This window comes from Prunus avium, chromosome 7, assembly GCF_965620075.1.
Source record: "Prunus avium chromosome 7, drPruAviu1.hap1.1, whole genome shotgun sequence".
Classification (NCBI taxonomy): domain Eukaryota; kingdom Viridiplantae; phylum Streptophyta; class Magnoliopsida; order Rosales; family Rosaceae; genus Prunus; species Prunus avium.
In genome coordinates this window covers 8393333-8411378 of record NC_142290.1, presented here as the reverse complement: position 1 = coordinate 8411378, position 18046 = coordinate 8393333, and the positions used below count along the sequence as shown (strand labels likewise).

Genomic DNA, 18046 nt, shown 5'->3' with positions numbered 1-18046 from the left:
TTCGGTATACTCGAGACTATCACGGCCGATAACGGCCTAGTTTTCGCATCGGCCGAGACTCGGGAGTACACCGAAAGGATGGGGATCAAATTAGTTCACTCAACACCTTACTACCCCCAGTCTAACGAACAGGCCGAGGCGAGCAACAAGGTAATCAAGGGCTTGGCACGACTTACTCCCTAAAGCCCTTTGGGCTTACCGAGTCTCAAAACGCTCGGCTACTAGCACGTCCCCTTATGCCTTAACCTACGGTCATGACGCCATCGTTCCAATAAAGTTAAAGGTTCAGTCTCTCCGTGTGACCGAGCGGCCTAGGCCAGAAAGGAAGGACTACGCGCAAGCCATGGCTCAGGAGTTAGAAGATTTGGAGCAGTCCAGACTCGATGCTTATAACTTGATGCAAGCACAAAAGAAGATTACGGCGAGGGCCTACAACAGAAAGGTCAAGCAAAAAACTTTCGCCGAAGGCGACTTGGTATGGCGAGCCGTGCTTCCTAATGGGACTAAAGACCCTCGGTTCGGTAAATTCTCATCCAACTGGGAGGGGCCGTTTATTATCGAACGAATTCTCGGCCGAGGTGCATTTCAGTTGATAGATAGGGATGGAGAACGACACAACTTGCCAATAAACGGCCAGTACTTAAAGAAATATACCCCATCATTATGGGAGACGGCCGAGATATAGTTATGAGGTTTGCAATTAACAAATGAATGAAGTAAACAACACAACGAAGCTAAAAAAGGAAAGCATGCATTCAGTCGGTGAAAGAAGGAAGTTATACTTCATTTAAATCAAAAAGGGCATCGTGTTTACAAAGGAACGGCCGGTCATGGCCAATTAGAAAAACATATAAGAAATACAGATTACATCCTAAAAATCTATGAAAGACGGCTTTGATCCCCTCGCTAAACAGGCAGATGCTCATCGCATTGCAGCTTCTCCACGACCTCAAAGAGAGAAAGGTCATCCCCCTCAGGGGCTGGGAAGAAATCTCGGCCACATCATGACCTTGGCTCACATTGGCTTTCCAAGACGAGAGACGGTTAGTGGACAGCGGCGAAAGAGGGGCCATCTGGATCAGGCCAAACTGCCACGCCGTGAGGTTCAGTGGGTAGGGCCCGGTCCCGGCCTTGGAGAGGCCGCTATAAAGGTCATTAGAGCGGATTAAAATTGAAGGGGAAGGGTTGAAGGAAGAATGAAGATAAAACCCAGCAATCGAAACTGGAAGCCCAGGAATCGACTGAAGGCTCGAGAATTTTTGAATGGTAGAAAGAAACATCTGTGTCTACGAGCGAGAGACCACTGAACAAGGGAAAGATTTTCAGAATAAAAGAGAGAAAGCTGAGGAAGTTAGAGAGTTCAGAAACAACCTTTGGGGAGCATGAGCTCGAGAATTTTGAAGGCATGAGGAAAAACGAAGAAGGCAGGGTTTTTATATTGGCGCTAGAATTCGAAACGAAAGGGTGTGGCCCTCTCAAGAGACGTAACGGTCTGACAGCGTGCTCAAGTGCGCAGTGACGTGTCGGAAGCCCAGAGGTCGTCGTTTCAATTGACGAGACGAAAACGACAGCTCGCGCAAATCAGGGCAATGATGGCCTAAACGACGTGCTTGCGTATTAAATGCGCCGATCGACTTGCGCATTTAAGGCACCAACTGTCAATCACTTCAAAAGGAACGTGAAGGGTCCATCCCCTGGAATCCATTCGGCCTCTACCCATGCCGCGATCGAAGAATCCGGGGATGTGGGGGCAGTGTTTGTGCCTAATAAATCTCGGTCGTGGACTGACCGAAAGAACTTCCTCTCGGCCTCGCGACCGCGGTATATGAGGCCGAGACCAAGGGGCGAAAGAGACACGGCTAGGGAGATTGAGGATAGATCGCCACGTGGGCGACAGGGTCCCACACTTCATTTAATGAAGTAATGCCTCTGATTATAGCAGCAAACCCACTAGCCGCAAAAAAGAATTTAATGCACGAGGGAAGATGGGAAGTGACTGAAGTTAGGGTTTTGGTGATGGAAATCAGAGTGGTTAGGCACAAACATTCTCACAAATATTCTTACAGCTTGAGAGATTAGGTCACCAGCTATCAGAGCATTAAATGCGTCTCCACGGCCAAGGGTGCAGAACCCACGATCAGGGCGGCGGCCGAGATTTACCGGGATTTACGGGGTCACACCACCATGCTTCACGATCCCAAATGCCGATTTGACTACCCACTTGCTCTGATCAGGCTCCACCATGTAGATTTTCAGCCTCGATTACTCCTCCAGAGCTCTTCCTATAAATACCAAGCTCGAACAACATTCAAAAGGTTCAAACACCAAACCAAAAGCTTCCCACGGAGCAATTTACATTTTCCTGTCATTTATCTTCTTGTAATGCACTTTCAATACCTTTACTCGCTTTCCCAGGAGTAGTGATAGATTGTAAGGAAAATCCATTCATCAATATATCATACGACCCTTGATCTTCAATCCAACGGTCCGAAGATGTTGAACCCGAATAACGCCTAATATATGTAATCCAATCGACGGTCCAACGATAACCAAATTCAAATCCGAGCATTCTGTCATACTCGGGACGACATGGGGATCATTTTAGAACCAAATGGACCACCCAAAAGTGGCCCACGTGCTGCCACACTCGCCGGCAGCGCGTGGGTGGCCAGAGTAAATTCCGTCAATCGGAAAATCTCCAAACTGCCGATCAAGATCTACGCCAAAAGATCAAGCACATCAAGAAGAGTAAGTTTATACCTTTGCTCATAGATCAATTCAGTCATTAAAGCCCTCGAAAGAATGGTTTTCTCTTCGAAAAACCTACAATTTTCTAGGTTTGGATTCGATGGTTTCGAGATGAAATTACAGAGGAGAGGTATGGGAGTGTTTTGGGAGTCAATTGGTGGGTGGTGGTGGCCGGAGTTGGCCGGAAAAGCCGTCGACAGCCATGGTTTTGAAACAGCCCATTTTTTAGCTCCACTTTGGTTCGAATTTCTGGTCTAATTGCTTGGAATCAAGGCTAGATATGGGTATGTATGGAAAGAGGAGACAGAGACTAAAAGTTTTCAAGTTGTGGCACCGATTTTGGTGGCCGGACGGCAGAGATATCTCTGTCTAAAATCTTCTGTTTGTGGAGGAGGAGAGAGAGGCAGATTCGTGAGGGAGAGAGAGAGAGAGAGAGAGAGAGAGAGAGAGGAAGAGAGAAAGAGAAATCTAATATTTTAAAAACCAACTTTGAAATATTTACTGTTATGCCATTGGGCTTCCGTATATCATAACTTCTTAGTTATAACTCCGATTTAAGCCCACTACGTGTCTACAGACTCACCTCGACGCGATCTACGTCATTATGTCATTCGATTCCCCAAAATCTGTTTGTGCCTGATAAATCACGGTCGTACACTGACCAAAGGGGTCTTCCCCCTCGGCCTCAGCACCTGTTCGCAATCCAATTGCCTTCCTCAAAACAAAGGAAAAGTTGCGAAGGTATAGTCATCTCGGCCTTGCAAACGCGGTATCGGCAGGCCGAGGTCGAGGGGACAAGGCCGAAGATATTAAGAGTCAAATCGTCACATGGCAGCAGGGTCTCATGCTTCATTTAATGAAGTAACGCCTCTGACTAGCAAACCCACTAGCCGCAAAAGGGCATTTAATGCACGAGGGAAGAAGGGAAGTGACTAAAGTCAGGATTTGGTGACAGAAATCAGAGTGGTTAGGCGCCAACATGCTCACAAACATTCTTACAAATTGGGGTCAGATCGCCAACCACCAAACAAGGGCATTAAATGCGTCCCCACGGCCAGAGGCGCAGAACCCACGATCAGGGCGGCGGCCGAGATTTACAAGGATTCATGGGGTCACACCACCATGCTTCACGATCCCAAATGTCGATTGGACTACCCACTTGCTCTGATCAGGCTCCACCATGCAGATTTTCAGCCTCGATTACTCCTCCAAGCGCTCCTCCTGTAAATACCAAGTTCAAGCTACATTCAAAGGGTTCAAACACCAAACCAAAGCCTCCCACGGAGCAAATTATATTTTCCTGTAATGCACTTTCAATATGTTTACTTGCTTTCCTAGGAGTAGTGTTAGTTTGTAAGGAAAATCCGTTCATCAATATATCATACGACCCTTGATTTTCAAGGCGCCGGAGCATCATCTTTGTTACTCTTTCATTCATCCCATATATCATACGACCGTCGCTCCCTGAGCAACGTGCCGGAGCAACGCCCAAAATCCTCCATCAACACCACCATTAAACGGCCTTGTAGCTCAGGCCGTGAACCTGACGGCCGAGATCAGTTCCTCTCTCGGCCACAATCGTTTGATTAGGAGTTGAACCCAAACAGGCGCACCATTAACCATTTTCATCCACATCACCATCTCGACGCACAGTAGACCGTGCTGGCACGCCCGCGCACAACCGCACCGCATCCAAAAGAAGGAATCCACGTGTTAATGCACATCCCCTCAGCCCGGAGCTCCAGGCCGTGAGATTTGCGCATCCAACACTTTTGGCACGCCCGGTGGGACTCTGTCAAAAACTCATGGTGGAAACTACGGCACAGGCAAAGCTCAAAAACAAAGCAGTCGAAATGACTTCTGAGACTCCTGAGTCCACCTCACCAATCACTGTCACCGAGACCGAACACGCGGTCAGAATCTCGGCCAACGTCCCAGTGACGACAGATCACACGGCCGAGTCCATACAAGAGCAAGCCGTGGAAGATCTGATGTTTAAGCAGGCCCACAGGATAGAGACATCCTTTATGGCCGCAATGGACAGGTTTTCCTTGGAACTGCGGACGCTCTTCCAGGAAAGGATGTCGGCGATCTCGCCCGCAACACCTCCTAGAGCCGGACAGAGAAGCCAGGAGCGCGAAAGGATCGAGCCTTACGGCGAAAGCAGCAGCCTTGGCATCTCTGGCCGAACCCAAGCGTCAGGTTACGGTCAGCATTCGCTGCCACCGACTAATAGCTGGGGGCAGTCCCGGACCAAGTTACCCTGCAGAAACGGCGTACGAACCACTCCACGCTTTGGCCGTGTCCTTGGGACAAACCAGTCCCACACATTCCGCAGTTCAGCAACTCAGCCCAGTTCACACTGCGGCCGTCCAGACCCATCCTGGCCCAAACAGCGCGACTGCTGCTCCGTCACAACAGTACGGTCAGAGCAACCCGACCGTTTCACCACCATTGCAGGCGTCGTTATTCCCGACGGCAGCATACACGCACCCTGGCCAAACCCATGGCGCTCATCTAGCGCCAATTAGCTCGGCCATACCAACCGAGCCCCCTGTTCAAGTGGCCCAGCAGATAAGGCCACAGAACGAAACGCAATAGGGCCCGTGGCCAGGTGCAGCCCAGCAAGAGGCCCCTCCCCAGGGGCTCCGATTCGAAGATGTCCGGCGAATGATCGAGGACGGCCTGGCTCAGAGGCGGCCGGAAGCACCAAGATATACGAGGCCGTACCCGCCAGAAATTGACCGGACCCATCTTCCCCGGAACTATCGATTGCCAGAATTCATGCTGTTTTTCGGGGATGGACAGACCTCCTCCATCGAACACATAGGCCGCTTCACGGCCCAGTGTGGAGAGGCCGATTCGGACGCCCAGAAGCTCCGTTTATTTGTTCACTCTCTGACCGGCATGGCGTTCTCATGGTTCATAAACCTTCCGCCGAATTCGGTAAGGGATTGGTCTGATATGGAAAAGATATTCCACCAGCATTTCTATCAGACCAACCGAGAAATAATTGTCGCCGGGTTGGCAAGGATGAGCCAGGCGTCAGACGAATCGCCTCGCGATTACCTGCAGCGATTCAAAACATGCAGGAACTGGTGCCGCACCAACCTACCTGAGAGGGAATTTGTCAAGATGGCTGAAGAGGGTTTGGAATTTGAGTACCGGAAGAAATTCTAGGGGATCGAATTCCGGGACATGCATGACTTGATCAACAAGGTAGATAGGTACGCATCCTTGTTGAGGGAAGAGATACAGAAGAAGATGGCTTCAAAAGGGACTTACTACAGGAATCCCATTGTCAGCTACGCCGAAGCAGACGGATCCGCGGAGGCCGAGAGCGACGAAGTCGAGATGAGTTCAGCCGAAGTCAGCATAGACAAACCGTTCGTCTGCAAAGGACTTATCAAGGCCGACAATAGCCGTACAAAAATTCCCGACGCCAAGTTTGCAACTCGGGAAACGAAGGCCTACACTTTTGACTTGACGAGGGCCGAAGCTATCTTTGACCTGCTATTGGCCGAAAAAAAGGTCAAGTTGTCATTCGGCCATAAAATTCTGAAGCCCGACGAGCTCAAAGGGAAGACGTTTTGCAAATACCACAGTTCTTGGTCTCACAACACCAACAACTGCGTTGTCCTGCAAGACGTCATCCAGAAGTTGATAGACGAAAAGAAGCACCAGTTCCTAGAGAAGGCGGCCATGCAGGTTGACTCTAAGCCATTCCCTCCACCTGTCGTCAACATGGTCGACGCCCAACTCTGAGCTGAATATAGGGAAATTCGTCGGCCGGCGAAGGAAAAAGAACCGTCGGCAGAATCAGAGCCAGTGCTTTGTGAGCGATGCAGGTGTGAGGTCGGTCAGCCCAGGCTACAGGAGAACAAGAGGAAGGCCACCGAGCCATCTCAACCGATCATGAAGAAATTCGACGGTCAGAATGATCGTCGGCATTCCAGCAGGGCTATTTTCGACCGATTGGGGGCACAAACCCCCAGTATCTCGGTGGGCTACGAAGACGAGGCCGCCCCTAGGCCAGTAAAAACTTTCAAACCGCCGGTCATGCGGGACGACCGTTGGTACCATGCACGACCTGGGGGTAGGGCCGAACCATTGACAAAAACCCAGCTGAGAAGGATGCAGAGACAGGTCCAGCATGCCATGATATAGACGACCCAGGACGAGAGCTCCAAGTGCTAGAAGAAAATAGCGACTACAGACGAGCCACCATCTGTACCAATTGTCCCCTCTACGACAAGGACGGCCAGCATCAGGCCTCCAAGGACGTGGCGCCCTAGGCAGGGCGAGAACCCTCGTAGAACGGCAGCCATTTCGGTCCAGCCAAAGGCCGTGCTCCTGGAGAAATCAGACGATGGCATCATCGACGTCTACCACGGAAAGGATCCCCCTTTCTCGGCCAACGGTTTGTCCTTTCTCATGGAATTCCATAAAGACTATTCGGCCACCGACCTGTACGGCATGATCCCTAAGAACCGTGAAATCGTAGAGTTGGCCATCAAAAACGCGAAGGCGAAGGGGCTCCTCATTACCAACAGATCCGACTCCGCCATTAAGGCCGTGTACCAAGTGAACAGGGAAGCCAGAGCGAGAGGGATGCCAGGTTACCAGCCCGGCCTAGCAGGATTGGAGGCTAAGGCCCCGTTTAGCAAGGGCGACTTAGAATATCTCCGCCAGTACTTCACTGTGACTCCGGCCGACACTATCTTTGGTCTGACGACCGAGGAAAGGGCCTGGGTAGGCCGTCTGGATGACTACTTAATAGCTAGGGATACGTTGGCCGAGGCTAGACTAGCCCTCGAAGAGGAGGTCGAGAGCTCGGACCCCCCCAAGATCGAAGCGTCCATAGACGATATCCCCGGGACTGCGAGGCCTGTGATCGAGGGCCCCGGCGACCCTTTCTTTGGGCATGAGGCCGAAGACGACCCCACCTTGGGAATATCCGATGAAGAATACGACGGGATCCTCGGGATGGTTGAGGAGAAAACCCTCGCCAGGAACGGCTATGAGGCCGAGTAGGAAGCTGGTAAGGGAGACCAGCAGGAGCCGAGGGAGGCCAGCATGAACATGGTCCTGGTACTACCGTCTGAGTTCTCAGCCCTAAGAGGGTAGACTAACGGCTTGGATAATGACATGGCCGAGGAGCAGCTAGATCATAGGCCAAAGACAAAGGAAGAATTGTTGGCCGTGGCTTTTAACAAGGTAATACCCAGAGACGAGCCGAACAAATACCGACATCTCAAGCCGTTGTACATCTCGGCTCATGTAGAGGGTGTGCCCGTGTCCAAGGTCTTCGTTGACTGCGGGGCCACGGTCAACATCCTTCCCTATTCCCTGATGAGGAAACTGGATAAATCAAAAGAAGACCTCATCCCCAGCGACGTGGTCATGAGCAGTTTTGTCGGCGATAAATCTAAAATCATAGGGGTATTGCCGTTAAAAATCACCGTGGCCGACCAAACAAGGGTCGCGGCCATCTACGTAGTCGAATCCAGTGTGGACTACAATATATTACTCGGTCGTGACTGGATCCACCAATCTGGGTGCATACCGTCCTCCCTCTTCCAACTGCTTTTCTTTTGGGACGGCCAGAGGGTGTCCATACACCCGGCAGACGAAAAGCCCTTCGAAACCAACGCCGTGCAAGCACGGATTTACGACGACGACGTTGGATGGGTTGTCCTCACCGGCCACGATGCAAGAGGCCGACCAACCAGGACAACGGCCCAGAAAGTACTGGAGTTAGGCGCCGAGAATGTCCGACAGGATTCGGCACGCGAAGTATTGATCGACCTCACCAGCCTTTAGATGACAGCCAAAGCCACTAAAGAAGAAGGAGCAGCGGCCGTGACCGACCTGCTGGAAAGACTGCTGAAACATTGGGTGGAGGAATCCTTGCGGCCAAACTCACCAATCAACCTGATCGAATTCCTCCACGAATCAGACGAGACGGACGCTTTGACTTTTGACGACCTAGAAATGGCGCCCCCCAAGATGGAGGATGACTACCCCGAGGTCCAGGACCCTTTATTAGAAATAAATGTAGGGTCGAAGGCCGAGCCACGGCCTCTTTTTGTAAGCCAGCTTTTGGACCCTGAGTTAGCGACCGAGATTATCGGCCTGCTCCATGAATATAAGGATTGTTTTGCCTGGGATTACCATGAGATGCCTGGGTTGCCGAGAAGTTTGGTTGAGCACAAATTAAAAATCAAGGAAGGGTTTAGGCCTTTCCAACAGTCGCCGAGGCGGTTCTCGACCGAAGTGCAACTTAAAGTCAAGGAAGAAATTGAACGGCTCCTTAAAGCCGGCTTCATCCGAACGGCCCGATACGTTGAGTGGTTGGCCAACATCGTACCAGTTTTGAAGAAGACTGGGGCTTTGAGGGTTTGCACCGATTACATAAATCTGAATCTTGCAACCCCAAAGGACGAGTACCCCATGCCTATGTCAGACCTCCTGGTAGACGGAGCCGCAAAGCACGAACTCCTGTCTTTCATGGACGGCCATGCTGGTTACAACCAAATTTTCATAGCCGAGGAAGATATCCACAAAACGGCGTTCCGATGCCCGGGTGCAATCGGAACCTATGAGTGGGTGGTCATGCCGTTCGGCCTAAAGAATGCCGGCGCGACATACCAGCGAGCTATGAACCTTATTTTCCACGACCTTATAGGCCAGACCGTTGAAGTCTACATCGACGACGTGGTTGTAAAGTCCCCATCCAAAGCCAACCACGTAGGACATCTCCTACAGACTTTCAACCAAATGAGAGCGCACGGCCTAAAGATGAACCCAAAGAAATGCGCTTTCGGCGTCACCGCCGGGAATTTTCTCAGTTTCTTGGTTCACCAACAAGGAATCGAGGTAGATAAAAATACAGCTACGGCCATTATTGTGGCCCCTCCGCCAAGGACCAAGAAGGAGCTCCAGTCCTTCCTCGGTAAGGTCAACTTTTTCAGGCAGTTCATATCCAATTTGGCAAGGAAAATCCAGCCGTTGACCCCTCTGCTCAAACTGAAAGACACGGAATGGTTCGTATGGGGAGCAGAACATCAAGCAGCCTCGCCGATATCAAGAAATATTTATCTCAACCACCGGTCCTTATGCCGCCGAAAAGAGGGATACCCTTGAGACTTTACATTTCGGCTTCGGAGAGCTCTATCGGCTGTCTGCCCGCTCAAAACAACGAGTCAGAACGCGAGCAAGCAGTGCACTACCTGAGCCGTACCCTTAACATGGCTGAACTAAACTATTCGCCGATCGAGAAACTATGCTTAGCGCTTTATTTTGCGGCTACCAAGTTGCGCCATTATATGCTCCCCTCGATCGTTCAGATCATCTCCAAGACCGATCTCATCAAATATATGCTCACTCGGCCGATCATACACGGCCGAATCGGGAAGTGGACGATGGCGCTGTCCGAATTCACCTTCCAATATGTGGCTCAAAAATCGGTCAAAGGTCAGGCATTGGCCGATTTCTTGGCTCACCACCCGGCTCAGGGGCAGGAAGAGGAGTTGGGGGTCGAGATCGGCATGGCCCGCATGGAAAAGAACTACTGGACCATGTACTTCGACGGCTCCAGTACCGAGGCCAGGTCCGGAGCCGGAGTCGTGATCGAATCCCCTCAAGGACAAAGGTGGCAATTTGCGTTCCAGCTCGATTTCAAATGCACCAACAATCAGGCCGAATACGAGGCACTCATCATCGGTCTCGAAATTCTGAGAGAAATGAAGGCAACCCGTGTCTTGGTCTACGGTGATTCTCAGCTGGTGATTAACCAATTGACCGGGGAATACCAGTGCACGAGCGAGAATTTAACTATGTATTATGTAACGGCCCTCAATGCGGCCGACGAATTTTCTAGGATTTCCTTTGTCTATGTACCGCGTGACGAAAATCATGAGGCCAATGAGATGGCCCAGGTAGCGTCAGGCGTGAATATTCCGGACGATGACCACGATCGTGTGATAAGAGTCGAGAGGCGTACCTTGCCAGCTTTGGCTGAACGAGGAATGACAACGCAAGTATCATCGGCCAAGGTCATCGACGAAGTCAACACGGCCGAGGCCGATTGGCGCTACCCCATAGTAAAGTATCTGCGTGACCCCTCCGGTAGCCATGAGAGGACCACGCATTTCCAAGCTTGGTGTTATTTGATTTATCAAAACGAGCTGTATCGAAAGGGATCGGACGGCTTATTGCTCCTATGTCCCAGCGCCGGAGACATCAAGGTTATCATGACCGAATCCCACGAGGGGATTTGCGGCGCTCACCAGTCTGGCGTCAAGATGAGGTGGTTGGTTCGAAGGCACGGCTATTACTGGCCGACCATTTTAAAAGATTGCATAGAGTATGCAAAGGGGTGTATCAAATACCAGATATACGGCCTCATACAAAGGGTACCGGCCGAAGCCCTCCACCCAGTTACCAAACCATGGCCGTTCAGGGGTTGGGCCGTGGATATCATCGGCAAAATCTATCCGGCCGCGTCCAACCAACATGCATGGATTTTGGTGGCAACCGACTATTTTACTAAATGGGTTGAGGCGGAGTCCTATCGGTCAATTTCTAGTGCACAGGTGGTCAAATTCTTCGAGAAACACATCGTCCACAGGTTCGGTATACCTGAAACTATCACGGCCGACAACGGCCCAGTTTTCGCATCGGCCGAAACCCGGGAGTACACCAAAAAAATAGGGATCAAATTGGTTCACTCAACACCTTACTACCCTCAGTCTAACGGATAGGCCGAGGCGAGCAACAAGGTAATCAAGGGCATCCTTGAGAAAATGATTGAAGAAAAACCAAGGGCATGGCACGACTTACTCCCTGAAGCCCTTTAGGCTTACCGAGTCACAAAACGATCGGCCACGGGCACGTCTCCTTATGCCTTAACCTACGGTCATGACGCCATCGTTCCAATGGAGTTAAAGGTTCGGTCTCTCCGTGTGACCGAGCAACCTGGTGAAGAAAGGAAGGACTATCCACAAGTTATGGCTCAGGAGTCAGAAGACTTGGAGCAGTCCAGACTCGATGCTTATAACCTAATGCAGGCACAGAAGCAAATCGCGGCAAGGGCCTATAATAGAAAGGTCAAGCAAAAGACTTCCGCCGAAGGCGACTTGGTATGGCGAGCCGTGCTTCCTATTGGGACTAAGGACCCTCGGTTCAGCAAATTCTCACCTAACTGGGAGGGGCCGTTTGTTATCAAACGAATCCTGGGCCGAGGCGCATTCCAATTAAGGGATAGGGATGGAGAATGGCACAACCTACCAATAAACGGCCAGTATTTAAAGAAGTATACCCCGTCATTATGGGAGACGGCCGAGAATGGATTATGAGGTTCTTACAACTGGAAGTAAACAACACAACGAAGATAAAAAGACTAGGCATGCTTTCAGACAGAAGGAAAGAGGAATCATACTTCATTTATTTAAAAAGGGGTCACGTTCACAAAGGAGCGGCCAGGTCATGGCCGATTACAACATATAGATATACATAAGAAAAGATTGCATCCTAAATCTACGAACATCAGCTTCGTGGTCCCCTCGCTGGACAGGCAGATGTTTCTTCCTGAGACTAGGGGCGGCACTCAGGACATGGGTATGACCAGGTGAACCCAGGGCCGCCATTCCGGCCAAGGGAAGGGGCGGCACTCTAGACACAAGCACGACCAGGCGAACCCGGGGCCGTCATTCCGGCCAGGGGAAGGGGCGTCACTCTGGACATGGGTGCAACCCGGGTGCCCAGCCGAATGAACACGGCCACAGCCACGTTGTAATCATCGTACTAGACCCTCCCATCTTCGTCAATCGCATTGCAATTTCTCCTCGGCCTCATAGGGAGGAAGGTCATCTTCCTCCAGGGCTAGGAAGGAATCTCAGCCACATTTTGGTTCTAGCTCACGTCGACTTTCCAAGGCGAAAGACAGTCGGTGGACAGCAGGGGAGGAAGAGCCATCTAATTATGGCCAAACGGCCAAGTCGCGAGGTTCAGCGGATATGGCTCCCCGATTTTTGGAAGGGCTACAATGGGGGCCACTAGAGCAGGTTAAAATGAAGGGGAGAAGGATTAAAGGAGGAACGAGGTCCAGGAATCACTAAGCAAGAGGAGAGCTTCAGAACAGGAGGCGTGAAAGAAAAATGAAGGAAGGCAGGGTTTTTATACTAGCACTGGAATTCAAAACAGGAGGTGTGATTCTCGAAAGACGAAACGGCCTGACAACACACTCGGGGCACGCGAGGGTGTGTCTGAAACCTGGGGGCCGGCGTTTCGGTTGGCGAGGTAAAATGATGGCTCGCACAAATCGAAAGCGCGATGACGTGTCAGAAGCCCAGAGGCCGTCGTTTCATTTGATGAGGCGAAGCGACGCCTCGCGTAAGCCTGGGCAATGATGACCTGCACGACGTGCTTCGGCATTAAATGCGCTTGGGCATTAAATGCGCCGACTGTCCTGCGCATTTAATGCACTAGTTGTCAATCACTTCAGGAGGAATGCAAAGGGTCCATCCCCTGAAATCCATTCGGCCTCTGCCCATGCCGAGACCGAAGAATCCGGGGATGTGGGGGTAATGTTTGTGCCTGATAAATCACGGTCGTACACTGACCAAAGGGGTCTTCCCCCTCGGCCTCAGCACCTATTCGCAATCCAATTACCTTCCTCAAAACAAAGGAAAAGTTGCGAAGGCATAGTCATCTCGGCCTTGCAAACGCGGTATCGACAGGCCGAGGCCGAGGGACGAAGGGGACACAGCCGAAGATATTAAGAGTCAAATCGTCACATGGCAGCAGGATCCCACGCTTCATTTAATGAAGTAACGCCTCTGACTAGCAAATCCACTAGCCGCAAAAGGGCATTTAATGCACGAGGGAAGAAGGGAAGTGACTAAAGTCAGGATTTGGTGACAGAAATCATAGTGGTTAGGCGCCAACATGCTCACAAACATTCTTACAAATTGGGGTCAGATCGCCAACCACCAAACAAGGGCATTAAATGCGTCCCCACGGCCAGAGGCGCAGAACCCACGATCAGGGCGGCGGCCGAGATTTACCAGGATTCATGGGGTCACACCACCATGCTTCACGATCCCAAATGTCGATTTGGACTACCCACTTGCTCTGATCAGGCTCCACCATGCAGATTTTCAGCCTCGATTACTCCTCCAAGCACTTCTCCTATAAATACCAAGTTCAAGCTACATTCAAAGGGTTCAAACACCAAACCAAAGCCTCCCACGGAGCAAATTATATTTTCCTATAATGCACTTTCAATATGTTTACTTGCTTTCCTAGGAGTAGTGTTAGTTTGTAAGGAAAATCTGTTCATCAATATATCATACGACCCTTGATTTTCAAGGCGCCGGAGCATCATCTCTGTTACTCTTTCATTCATCCCATATATCATACGACCGTCGCTCCCTGAGCAATGCGCCGGAGCAACGCCCAAAATCCACCATCAACACCACCATTAAACGGCCTTGTAGCTCAGGCCGTGAACCTGACGGCCGAGATCAGTTCCTCTCTCGGCCACAATCATTTGATTAGGAGTCGAACCCAAACAGGCGCACCACTTAACCATTTTCATCCACATCACCATCTCGACGCACAGTAGACCGTGCTGGCACGCCCGCGCACAACCGCACCGCATCCAAAAGAAGGAAGCCACGTGTTAACGCACATCCCCTCAGCCCGAAGCTCCAGGCCGTGAGATTTGCACAACCAACAAAATCCTACCAGATTAAAAGTGACCAAAATGACCATATCCCGGGGGGCAAAAATTGTAATTTCATAATTTATTAAATTTATTAAATTTAACGAATACTTAATTTAGGTTCGGGATGTTACAGGAACATACCGTGGCAAAACTTAGTGGGAACCCGAGGGCCATCATTCACATCACCCTCTCATCTTCCACTAATCTCTAGTACATCTATACTCCAAGCATTGTCACTAGAGCTAAGTCTATCGAGCATCTTCTTTTTGTAAATTGAACCCCAACTTGAAGAAGTGACTCAAGTTGTCAAAGCATATTACATCACGATGGACGTTCGGAGTACACTAGCAGGGAGCGCACCCCATAGCATGAAACACTTCCTTGAAAAACTTTGACATGGGAAACTTGAATCTCAAGGAAAAGTGGAACGTGCGGAACGTGATTATTCTCTCATACAAATCGTTCGGGTCCGTTAGATCTACATCATCAAACGAAGGCTTCGCCAACTTCACATGCACGTCGGCAAGGAAGGCTGCAGATAATTGGGACCGCCACTTTTTCAATTGTGTCTCGTCAACGACACGATACAATTTGGCAATGAAACTTTTTGTGAACATGGGAGCCACCCCACAAATACAAAGGAACTTGTGAGCCAGATGATCGACTTCCTTTATTAGATGACATGGAAGCTGAGCAATTACAAAAAGGAAGAAGACAGTCAAAATCACTAGTCAAAAATTAAACCACAAGGGAAAACCCAAGCTTGCGGCGAAAGAAAAAATCGACTCCTCCAAATCCTTCTCTTTGCAGTCTTTGCAGCAAGTCAGAAAGAAGGTGTTAAGCTCATAATTTCATATATACACATGCCCTATTTACTTAGTCCTTTTGCTTAGTTTCTTAGAATTCTGAGTCATTTACCTCACTTCGTGTGTTTTATAGGTCAATAGAGCAAGAGAGCATAATTCATGCAATTCAAGCATGTTAAGGCCTGATTTGGATGAATGGAACAAGAGGTTAAAGACAACCCCAATTTGGGCTACAATTCCTTGTCAGTCCAGTTTCGTATGTCACCTTACAGGCTTTATTTTAGGGATCTACACAGCTCAAATGAGGAGACATTCTTGAGTACAGTTGGTCCCATGGGTCTCTACTACAACATATCCAAAATCGAGCCTAATTGGAGTTATATGGAGTCCTCAGCCCACCAAACAAGGTACCATGCTCAAGAGAAATTTTGTCTGCGCTGCCAAATGAGTTAGCAATTTATTTTGGCCTTAACATCTTCCTCCGAGCTTGGATTGGCCCAAATGACAAATGGTTAGAAAGTTAACATTCTGAACTTCAAGATGGAGGGCTCAAAGTCATCATTTGCTTAAGGGAAGCCTAATCCATGAGCCCATGAAGTTGTTAGTCATGTTGACCTAAGGATGAGCTAAATATTTCTTGGTCATTCTGACCTAAGCATGACGTGATTTCTGATGGTGGGGAAGTTAGTTGAGATTATTCAAATGGAGTTTTATAGCAGCCACAAGAAATAAAGAAGATGACGTGGGTGTTGTTGGTGAACTAATTTTAAATGCAATTATGTCTTAGGTGAAGTAGGTGAGGTTGGTGAACTCAAATGTAAAATCTGATTCACCTAACCCCTATGCCTATAAATAGAGAGTCTTCAAGGAGCAAGAGCATTCATTCATCTTTCATTCATATTCCATCACATTGTACAAAAAGAGAGGGAGAGTTGAGAGTCACAAAGGGAGAGAAGAGAGAAGGCAACAGCTGGGAGGCTTTGGCCTCCTGCCAGCCATGGAGATGAAGCTTTTCCATCTCTAACATGTTGTCCCTATCTTCTTCTCCTCCCTTTGCCTTTTATTTTCTTCTTTTATTTCCTTAGATTTACTTTGTCTTTCTATTCAATAAACAACTCGATATTTTCTGTTATTGTTATGAACATGATGATTTTAAGTTTTTGAAGTTTGATTGGTTTCCAAGTCTCAATTTTAGTTCTTGTTCTTATTCATTATCCTTATCAGTTGATATGCTTGTTTGAATGTTTGATCACCATTTAAACTTGTATATTAGCTATCTTGGTTGGAATATTAAGAGTAGACACCATATGCCTTAATTCGAATTGAACTATGAATAGAAAGAGTATGTATGGACATTTGACAACAGAGATTAGATACATGCTTGGTTATTTAAAACGTTATCCTATGCTTAATCACTATTACAAAAATCGTAATAGACGACGGTAATCCACCGTCGTGTATCCGGTTTTTCAACCGTCGTTAAATTGACACTACTACAAAAATCGCAACAGACTACGGTAATCCACCGTCGTGTATCCAGTTTTTCAACCGTCGTGAAATCGACCGACATCTTTTGATGCATAAAATCACGACGGTAAATCTCCGTCGTCTATTATTTCTAAAGATGACACTTTTACTCAAAACTATCGTCTATTAGATGTTAAGACGACAGTTATTTCAAAAAAATCGTCGTTATTTATGGATAACAACGACAGTGCTTTGTTAAAACCGTCGTCATTTAAGGATAATGATGTCAGTATTTTATTAAAAAGCGTCGTTAATTGTACTCAAAGATGGCGGTATTGTGTTAAAAACAGTCATTGATTATACGCATAGATGACAGGATTTACATTAAAACCATCATCTAAGAAGTTCCCATTATGTTTGAATTTGAATTAATGCCTAAAATTGCCATTGATTAGCTATGAAGACGACTGTTGTATTGTAAATCTGTCGTCTACAACAATTTTAACTAGAATTCCAACTATATTATTTTATTAATGAATACATACACTCAAAATTTGTTTATTTCATAAAACTTGAAGATTCAATATTATTTCATAGTTAATCAATCTTTGTTCCTATCACATACATACTTCCGAAATAATGGAGTATACTAAATTACATGGTTCCTAAAATCAACCTTTTCTCTTTCCCTTCTAGTTCTGTACTCAACATATAGCAGACTGATGAGATAAGCAGTCCAGCTTCCCACCAACCTATAACAAAGCTGAAATAGAATCCCATATAGCAAAACCAGTTGGGAAAATGAATATGGCAGTGTGAGAAGCACTTGAGCAACCTGCATTAAAAATTCTATTAAAACCAAATTAAGATATATAAATATAATTAGCTACACACATTAAAAATCAACTTGGTAAAAGTAAAGATTGCTAGAAACAGTGAAAAGAAGAAGGGCAGAACATTAGCTTCAGTGCCTGCACAACTCTAGCTGGGACAAGAACTGTCGAGCAACCTGTAAAACACAAGGACAGAAAATTATAAATGAGCCCACCAAAATAAATTCACAACTGAGACCATATAAATGCCTTCGAAAACTTAGAACAATACCTAGATCTGAAAAAACAAAAAAAGAGCAACCCATTAAATAAGCTTCAACATCACAGCAACCCATACCCAGAAAATATTAATGATGTGACCAACTAACTCCAATGAAGAAGAAAACTAATTTTGCTTGTTGGGTTTTGCTTGAAAACTGAAAAAAAAAAAATTTGTTGAGGTTGCTGCTCAGAGGGGCGGC

At 48.2% G+C, this 18046-nt stretch overlaps 1 protein-coding gene across 1 annotated transcript; it reads left to right on the top strand.

Moving 5' to 3' along the window:
* The first annotated feature begins 7896 nt into the window (after positions 1 to 7896).
* LOC148292976 (uncharacterized) lies at positions 7897 to 12107 on the top strand. Its single transcript, XM_088244533.1, has 4 exons — positions 7897 to 8190; positions 9723 to 10499; positions 10566 to 10997; positions 11700 to 12107. Exons 1-4 carry the CDS (start codon positions 7897 to 7899, stop codon positions 12105 to 12107), a joined length of 1911 nt encoding a protein of 636 aa, XP_088100659.1.
* The last annotated feature ends 5939 nt before the right edge of the window (positions 12108 to 18046 follow it).